The 10,366-nt window shown below is 40.9% G+C and overlaps 1 protein-coding gene across 1 annotated transcript in view; it reads left to right on the forward strand.

Annotated features, from left to right (window-relative positions):
• Positions 1 to 9,917, forward strand: part of efnb3b (ephrin-B3b) — a 104,535-nt gene extending 94,618 nt beyond the window's left edge. Inside the window, exons 3-5 of the mRNA XM_079810462.1 lie at positions 378 to 470; positions 1,561 to 1,629; positions 8,096 to 9,917. Coding sequence (XP_079666588.1) covers positions 378 to 470; positions 1,561 to 1,629; positions 8,096 to 8,517 — 584 coding nt within the window. The 3' untranslated portion in view covers positions 8,518 to 9,917. The remainder of the gene's footprint in view (positions 1 to 377; positions 471 to 1,560; positions 1,630 to 8,095) is intronic.
• Positions 9,918 to 10,366: the final 449 nt, after the last annotated feature.

Genomic DNA, 10,366 nt, shown 5'->3' on the forward strand with positions numbered 1-10,366 from the left:
AGACTTAGAATAGACTATTCACGATGCAACCTATGAAAACAATGCGTAATAGCTTATGCAGTGTAGCATTTCAGATATATTTCTCTTTTAAAATTAAAAAAAAAATATTTTTTATACACATTTTGTATTTTTAGTTGAATAAATGTCATAAATGACTAAATACATTTTTTTTAAGTCATTTTTGAACGCAGTGTCGCATTTCAAATATATTTGTCTCTTTTAAAATGTAAAAAAATATTTTTTTATATACATTTTATACTTTTAGTTGAATAAATGTCATAAAAGACGAAATAAAAAAGTCATTTTTTGAATTGCTGTCGATTGGTTGCTGTGTGTATGATATAAAAAACAATAAAATCTCTTCTTTTCTTTCACAGCTACATCAGACGGGACGCGTCAGGGGCTGGAGAGCATGAGAGGAGGAGTTTGCGCTACACAGGGCATGAAGGTGGTGCTGAAAGTGGGACAGAGTGAGTAACACACACACACACACACACACACTCTCGGGAGCGTATCAGCAGACAAAGCCAGAGGGTTGGTCGCCTGAAACAGTTACGGATGCTGGATTTGCAGAAACTTAGGCTCAGTAAAGCGTTTCTCTCAGTGGCACAGATGACCACGCTGGTGACCAATAGCTGTTGTTTACACGCAAACACAAACTCCGTCGCGCCCTTGTTAGTTTTCATTATTAAACTCAGGAAAACAGCGGTAAGTGAATCCCAACAGACTGTGGACACAACTCCCTGAGCCGTAACAGTACACCACACACACACACACACACACTCGTGTCTGTTTAGTTGTGTGTTTAGAGTTATTTATCAGTCATGCCTATCACACTACACAGTTGAATGAAAGAGGATTCAACACAGCTATCAAACATTTAGTTTTTCCTTTTTATTATTAGTATTATTTATTTTTTCCCGTCTCCATCTTTGGCTATAAATTAGCCCCCTTACCTCCCCCCACACACACTTTACTTAAAAATCCCTTTCTGCTTCTCTTTTTCACTCTTGCTCTCTCACTGTAGTTGTTATCTGCTTCGTGGCTGAAAGGTCACGTCTGTTTTGTTTGTCATCTAAATAAAAGCCGTTTCGGTTGGAGATATCTGATGAGATGTGCCTGCTCACACACAGACTGTCATGGCATTTTGACAAGTATGACAGCTCAGAGATGACGGAGTGTGTGTGTGTTTGTGTGAAATGTCTGTCTGCTGTCTAAAGTGTTTGTAACCTCAGCGGTAGCCCCTCAACAGCAACATAATGGTGTGAAACATCTTTAAGGGACCATCTTCGGCACTTTTGCTTTCTATTATCTTCCCTAAAGTTCCCTAAAAGGAGCTTCTGCACCCTCTCTGTGACCTTTAGAGTGAATAAAGGTCATTTTTGCTACTGTACCTTTAAGACTTCTTGATGATTGGTTAACATGAATTAGTGAATTAGTTTCAACTTGCTCAGAGTTGATATATACACCACCAGTCACCAAGACTGTAATATTGTGCAATGTTATTACCACTTTTAAATCATTATTATCACTAAACTCTTTCGCAATTGTTGTCCATAGGTCCATATGGTCTGCCGGCCAAATCTCCCAAGCCTGACCCCGCGGGCCGCATCAACAACCCAAATGCAGGTAAACACAGCTGCCTTCAGTATCATGAGGATACGGCTCATCCCAAACAGACACAACATTAATAAAAGAACAGAACTAACTAAAGAAACAAGGGAAGGAAGCGACAGATGGATAGAGAGAAACAGGCGTCTTGGCGCTCGGGTTCTTTTTGATATATTCCACCCTTCTGTTTGTTCTCTCCTCCTCACATTTCCTCTTTTCCCCTGTTCTGCGTCTTCTACGGAGGCCCCGAGCTGCACACCGGAGGCAGAATGCGGTGGGGGTAATGGCCGCGCAGGGAAGGATAAAGGATGAGAGGAGCAGAGAGCCATCGTTTCGGAGACGTATTAATGCCATTAGTTTAGCAGCCCAGGTTTAGTTGGTCCTGAGAGGAAGAAAGACAGAAAATGGGAGAGAGAGGACGATGATTAGTGTATGATGATAGAATGAGAAAATTACTCAAACTCTTTGTTTGCACTGCTATGACATTTGGGAGCGTGAGACTGGTGCCTTATTCTGTTAATTCTTTGACATACAGACACAAAATAAGAGGGAGAGACAGTGTCTATCTATCTATCTATCTATTATCAGTTGGGAGTGGTGGCGGGTGGAGGTGGGTTTTTGCGGTCTGCAGGTCATTATGAGCACAAATAACATGGACAGTCATAAAGACATGGAGCGAAGGTGGAGGTGGAGGAAAGGAGTGAGGGATGGAGAGAGGAAACGAGAGAATTGTGTCAAGAATAATGATGGGCCAATTGAGAACGCCTGCAGACAGATCCCTGTATTTCCGACCATTCCCTCGCTCGGCAGGGGCTCTCATTGTCTCCCGTAGAGATCACAACTGCACACACACACACACACACACACACACACATGCACGCACTGAAAGTTAGCACAATGCTCATTTGTTCCATGTCTTGTATTTAAAGTGTGCATGTAATCGAACCAGTTGTACCTTTCCAATCGGTGTGACCCATTGCCAATGAGCTATAGTGTGCCTTAGGAATAGTTCACCATCAACAATTCTTTATTCTATGGAACACAAAATGTTATTATTTTTGATGAATCTTAAAACTGCCAAAAAAAAGTAACGTATTACGCCATAAAACTCTATATTTATTGTCTTTTGAAGCCATAGAAAAGGTTTGTGTGAATACCACAATTTCAATTCAATTCAAAAGTGTATTGGTGTAGCACTCGTCACAACACAGTACATCTGCGAAATGTTGCAAGAAATATTTATTCTATGAAAATGCATTTCAGTTGCCATTTCAAGCTAGTTTAAAGGGTTAGTTCACCCAAAAATGAAAATTATCCCATGATTTACTTACCCTCAAGTCATCATAGGTGTATATGACGTTCTTCTTTCAGACGAATATAATCAGAGTTATATTAAAAATGTCCTGGCTAATCCAAGCTCTATAATGACAGTGATTGTGGCTCTGTTTTTGAAGTCCATAAAAGTGCATCTATCCATCATAAAACTGCTCCACACGGCTCCGGGTGGTTAATAAAGGCCTTCCGAAGTAAAGCGATGCGTTTGTGTAAGAAAAATATCCGTATTTACTTCCAGCGGACTGTCTTTCGTAAAAGGTGTAGCGTCAGACGAGCGTAACTGGTGTGCAATGTCGTCTGACGTAGCGTAAGCATCTTGAACTGCGAGACGTGCGGGCGCTACACTTTTTACGTAAGTTAAATAGAGAAGACGGTCCGCCGGAAGTTAGACATTTTACTTTATACATTTTAAATATAGATATTTCGGCCCAACTTTATATTAGGTGGCCTTAACTACTATGTACTTACATCAAAAAATAAGTACAATGTACTTACTGTGTTCATATTGTAGGTGGGATACGGGTAAAGTTATGGACAGGTGTGGTGGGATGTGTAAGTTTAAGGGTAGGGTTAGGTGTAAGGGAAGTGTCAACTGTGTCATTACAAATGTAATTATAGAAATGTATTACATATGTAATTACATGAAGGTATTTTTTAAAAAATGTAAGTACAATGTAAAAACATGTATGTACACAATAAGTGCAATGTTTAAAATGATTAATTAAAATGTTAGTACATAGTAGTTAAGGCCACCTAATATAAAGTTGGTCCGATATTTCTCTTACACAAACGCATCGCTTCGCTTCAGAAGACCTTTATTAACCCCCGGAGCCGTGTTGAGCAGTTATATGATGGATAGATGCACTTTATGGATTTCAAAAACAACCCATCAAGTTAATGCCATTATAAAGCTGGGAAGAGCCAGGACATTTTTAATACAACTCTGATTGTGTTCGTCTGAAAGAAGAAAGTCATATACACCTATAGGATGGCTTGAGGGCGAGTAAATCATGGGCTAATTTTCATTTTTGGGTGAACTATCCCTTTAATGTCACCAAATTGCTACCAAGCATGATGTGGCGATGGAGGGCAATTTTCATTTTTAAAAATAACTTAACCCTCTGGGGCTTTTCGGTCATATCTGACCGGAATTTTTTTAAATAAAACATTTAAAAAATCGTAGCTTCATCGGAATGGTCCGAAACTTGGTGACTTTATTGGTACCCGGTATATGAACACCCCAAAAAATTGGGGAGAGGATTTGAAAAGTCTAAAAATCCCTTAAATAAAAGCTCAAAGCTATCATATATCTTTAGAAGTCTTTGAATAAACCTCACAAGTCATATGTACTACTGTACATTTATTTAGCTTTTTTTCCATTTTGAAGCTTGACAGCCTGTGTCGGCAGTTTGGACATACAGAAGAAAGAAACATTTTTTTAAAAGAACTGTCTATAGGAACCTATTGGCCTGGTTTCACAGACAGGGCTTAAGATTAAGCCAGGATTAGGCTTTAGTTCAATTAGGGCTTTTAAGTAGCTTTTATAAACATTACTGGTGTGCATCTTGAGACAAAACAATGGCACTGACATGTTTTAAGATATAACAGGGCAAGATGCTCTCAGTTAAAACTAGTCTGAGATTGGCTTAAGCCTAGTCTGTGAAACCGGGCAATAAAGTCTTTATATAGCAAGCCAGTTAACCTTTGAGAATGACCATGTGGTGGTTATCTAGCACATCTCTATCGTGAGGTTTTGCTCTTCCTCAGGTTCTTCATCTTAAAGAGCCCAATCAAGCCACAGCGTTTAGATTGTCTTTCATTTCCCCTGCGAAATGCCTCCCACACGCCATAATCCCGTTATGTAAAGATAAATGACTAATATAGCCTCATAGATCCCACATCTATTAAAATGCTCTCTCAGCTGTTGTTCATAGAAGAGGCTAAATACTCGATTGCAGTGTGCAAAGCTGCAGCACATAAACCACAGCTCATGTTTCCATGTTTCCATTTATTATGTTTTTTTATTACAGAAGAGAGCATTTAGAGCTGCTGCTCCCTGGTGTATCCTCGGAGTGTTTAACAGGTTTTAGGGCAAAAAATTTAACGATAAACAACTTCCAGCGTCAAAAAAACGTTGCTATATTAAGAATAATTCATGGTGTAGCCTCGTCTGCAAGTACTGTAAAGGCCTATTCACACAGAGGAAATACTCAGCATGGATGTTCACTCGAAGAATTAAAAACCAGAGCACTTCTATGAAAGCATTTATACCGGAGACGAAACTTTGAGAGTTTTTTCCAGTTTGTGAATAGACCTTTTGTCTAGCTCTTGTGTCACTTCTGCATTTTGTTCTTGTTGTGAACAGGACTTAATGCTGTATCCAAATACACCATTTTTTTCAACTCAACGGTCTGATGATTGTGGTTCACGTCTCCGTTGCCAGACCACGGCGGCTGACCACAGGTTTCCACGTGCCAAAACGCGCATGTTTGCGGAAACCCAATCCACCTTGACTCACTGTGATCTGAGTCACTGGTCAGCGAGTTCAGAGAAAAGTCCTGTACTTTACAACATCCTCCAACTTTATTCAGATTTCTGACAGTTTGAGCGAACACAGAGGGCTCTAATTGGTCCGGCCTGATCTGTTAAGGACATGAACAAGCCAATCAAGGGGTTAGATGACTGGCCCTGTTTCATTTGTTCCATTTGATTGGTTAAAGTCATTAAGTAGCCCATCAGATGACGAGGTAGACGGAGGAAGGCGATGCCAGAGGGCAGGATGTGGCAGCTCTAATGAACCCGCTACATCAGACTAATACTCATGTAAGTGTCAGAGGGCACTTCTCTGAGTCCACCACGCTCCAATACGAGAACAAGTTAAAGGTGGTCATCTCACTAATGGGTGTCATCACCACATGGGATCCAGAAAGTTTCCCTGACAAAAATCACCAAACTTTAGAAAACTATGCTTAGCCAGTTTACGGTGAACTCGTTGAAGTTTGTTCGAGGAATCAATATGTGACTTCCATAATTTTGGTGAAAGCTTGTCAAACTGCCCTTTTCATTATGATATTCAGACCATACATGTTGTTTTGTCACCCAAAAATGAAAATTCTGTCCTTAATTAGATGTCGTTCAAAACCCATAAGACTTTTGTTCATCTTCAGAACACAAATGAAGATCTTTTTGATGAAATCTGAGAGCTTTCTGTCCCTACTATAACAGCACAACTACCACTGTGATGCTTCAAAAAGTTCATAAAGAGATTGTAAAACTAATCCATATGAATCGAGCAGTTTAGTCCAAAATGTCTGAAGAGCTTTATATGATGAACAGATTGAATTTCAGATTGGATTATACTTCAACGCTCACATCAGTTGTGGTAAACGGAAGCTCAAGCATGTTCGCTTGACGTGTGAGAACCAATGAGGTTCGTTCTCGTGTTACGCATCACGTTTGAGCTTCAGCAAGAACCAATGAGGTTCATTCTCGTGTTACGCATCACTTTTGAGCTTCAGCAAGAACCAATGAGATTCATTCTCGTGTTACGCATCACGTTTGAGCTTCAGCAAGAACCAATGAGGTTCATTCTCATGTTACGCATCACATTTGAGCTTCAGCAAGAACCAATGAGGTTCATTCTTGTGTTACGCAGCACGTTTGAGTTTCTACAAGAACCAATGAGATTCATTCTCGTGTTACGCATCACATTTGAGCTTCAGCAAGAACCAATGAGGTTCATTCTCGTGTTACGCATCACGTTTGAGCTTCAGCAAGAACCAATGAGGTTCATTCTCATGTTACGCATCACATTTGAGCTTCAGCAAGAACCAATGAGGTTCATTCTTGTGTTACGCAGCACGTTTGAGTTTCCACAAAAACCAATGAGGTTCATTCTCGTGTTACGCATCACGTTTGAGCTTCAGCAAGAACCAATGAGATTCATTCTTGTGTTATGCATCACATTTGAGTTTCCACAAGAACCAATGAGATTCATTCTTGTGTTATGCATCACATTTGAGCTTCAGCATGAACCAATTAAGGTTCATTCTCATGTTACGCATAACGTTTGAGCTTCAGCAAGAACCAATGAGATTCATTCTCGTGTTATGCATCACGTTTGAGCTTCAGCAAGAACCAATGAGATTCATTCTCGTGATACGCAGCACGTTTAAGCTTCAGCAAGAACCAATGAGATTCATTCTCGTGTTACGCATCACATTTGAGCTTCAGCAAGAACCAATGAGATTCATTCTCATGTTACGCATTACGTTTGAGTTTCCACAAGAACCAATGAGATTCATTCTCATGTTACGCATCACATTTGAGCTTCAGCAAGAACCAATGAGATTCATTCTCATGTTACGCATCACATTTGAGCTTCAGCAAGAACCAATGAGGTTCATTCTCATGTTACGCATAACGTTTGAGTTTCTACAAGAACCAATGAGAATTATTCTTGTGTTACGCAGCACGTTTGAGCTTCAGCAAGAACCAATGAGATTCATTCTCGTGTTACGCAGCACGTTTGAGTTTCTACAAGAACCAATGAGATTCATTCTTGTGTTATGCATCACGTTTGAGCTTCAGCAAGAACCAATGAGATTCATTCTCGTGTTACGCAGCACGTTTGAGTTTCTACAAGAACCAATGAGATTCATTCTTGTGTTATGCATCACGTTTGAGCTTCAGCAAGAACCAATGAGATTCATTCTCGTGATACGCAGCACGTTTGAGTTTCCACAAGAACCAATGAGGTTTTATATAAATAAAATCTTCTCTTTAATTATTTTTACCTGTTAGTAATGTACTTTTTTAATTTTTTCTTTGATTAATACAAAGTTAAAAAGAAGAGCATTTAGTTGAAATAGAAATCTTTTGTAAAAGCATAAATGTCTTTTATGTCACTTTAGATTTAATGCATCCTTGTTTGATGTAGTCTGTGTTTGAACAAATCTCTAACCTCCATTACAAAATGTCTGAAAAAGAGGACATTTTCTCAAAAACAAGTTATGACAGCCACCATTTAAATTTTTATCTCTAAATTACTAATTATATCCAAGTCAAAATGTTTCAGAAATTATGGAGCAGGCACACATATATGGAGTGTCTCTGTGGAACTGATCAAATTCTTCACTTTGTTTTGCAGGTGCTGGAAACAACACACATCCCAGAATTCCTCCCAGAGGTCCTGGTGGAGAAAACGGCCCCCTTCCTCCCTCCAACATCGCTGTTATCGCAGGTGCGGCCGGCGGTTCGGCCTTCCTCCTGCTCGTGACGGCCGTGATCTGCGTGGTGTGCTACCGACGACGACATGCCAAGCATTCCGAATCGCACCACCCTCCCCTCTCCCTCTCCTCCCTGACCTCGCCCAAGCGGGGCTGCGGTGGGGGCGTAGGAGGCGGCAACAACAACGGCTCGGAGCCTAGCGACATCATCATCCCGCTGCGGACTTCTGACTCCGCCTACTGCCCGCACTACGAGAAAGTGAGCGGGGACTACGGCCATCCGGTGTACATCGTACAGGAGATGCCCCCTCAGAGTCCCGCCAACATCTACTATAAAGTATGAGAACCGGAGGCGACCTTACCGACAACATCCGCTAAGACCACACCCACCTTAAACGACTACCTAAACCACGCCCCCAAGCCCCGCCCCCACAGTCTGCATCCCCGTAGATCAGATCCTTTTACCTTCACACGCATTTCTCCGACACACTGCCCGTTCGTGGTGGAGTGTGTCTGCGTGTGTGTGTGTGTGTGTGTGTGTTATCATTCCTCGTCACTCCCCCCAACTTCGGCCTTTTGTTGGAGAGAGGATGTCCTGTTGTGAGGGCCTCCCTCTCTCTGACGTCCCACATGGGGAAAAGTTCTTAAAGCTAGAGAAGACCTCCTGGAGTGATTCAGCCAACTGAAAAAACATTAACTCCTTTTATGGGGGGCGTCCCGGAGCACAAGCATCAAAACTTTTTTCTGATGTACTTGCAAAAACAGACGATAAACTCACAAAAAAAAGAAAAAGAAAACTTGTCCAAACCTACAAAGACAACATGTGAACTCTGACTTCGAATGCTACATTTACTCACAAATAGCAGTCTAGTTTGTGTTATACTCCTTCGTAATGGGGGAGGGGCCATTAATTCAGCCAATCGTCACACAGGGCTGCAGTCACGTGATTGATCTAGGACCCATGTGTTTGATTGGTGGAGTTGTAGTGGCGTGGAGAATCTTGTATATTTTAATAACGTGTGTATTTTGTGAGTGTGTAGGATAAATATTCCAACACTGCAGTCGCACACGTTGCGACCGGCGTGCTTCAATACAACTCGCGAGTGTTTTCGTGCGTGGATGAGTGTGCGATTGAGTACAGTGTTAGCGTGAGCAAGGGCGCGCGTGTTTGTTAGACTGTTTCAAAACCAAAACACAAAAATATGAGCGAACATCAAAAAAGTTTTTTATCGCTTTCAACACATAGATTATAATTATATATGAATACTCCGTAAAATAATTTTTAGATTTTTTTTTTTTCCATGTAAAGTTACAGTTTGCTAGGCCTAATTTTTGTTTTCCTATTTTGTATGACATGCTGACCTTGTTTCTTTCCCTTTTTAAGTTGTAAATTAATTTAATGCTTTCATTTCGTCGCAGAAGCCAAGTTTGTTTGGTTCCCCCTCATTTTTCCTCTTTCCCAGGAGTCTCCTCCGCTCTACACATATATTTTTATAGCTCCTTGTACTCTGATGTAGTTTTGAAGCTAGACCTCGTTTGTGAATGTGTTGAGGTAGAACAATCCGAGAACGCTTTTTTTATTATTATTTTTAAAGACGCTTGGAAATAAGGGAAAAAACCCAGGAAGGAGGCAAGCATTGGATGGGGGTGAAATAAAAAGAGAAGAATGCCAACACCGCCTGTTGGGAAAGCAAACGCACGAGCGAGGAAACTTCTAGAACGACTGTGAAACTATGGAAGAATCACATTAAAAGAAAAAAAATGGGGGAGGGGGAGGTGGGGGAAGAGAAGGAAAGTTGAAAGATGCTTGAAGGAGGAAAGAGAGTGAGAGAGAGAGAGGGATGGAAAGGTTTTTATTAAACTCGTCTGAAACAGTGGAAGAGGTAGATCTGGGGCCGGTGGTCTTCTGAGAGACAGATGAGGAGAGGAAGAAAGGAACTCATTCTCTCAGATGGACAACAGGATAGATGGACACACAGAATTACTCTTTTACAGACACACAGTGCTCTTTTTTGTTCACATGAACTGAAGTGGAAATATTTCTAGACTCGTTTCAAATTCTCGAGTATCTGCGGGCACGTATCAATTTAATGTAGACGTGTTCGGACACACATACACACACACACTTGGAGAACGACTCGATGGCCATGGCACACAGAAAAGCTCTTGTAAAGAGATTTTCATCACACACA

This window comes from Gobio gobio (assembly GCF_949357685.1).
Source record: "Gobio gobio genome assembly, chromosome: 2".
Lineage (NCBI taxonomy): Eukaryota > Metazoa > Chordata > Actinopteri > Cypriniformes > Gobionidae > Gobio > Gobio gobio.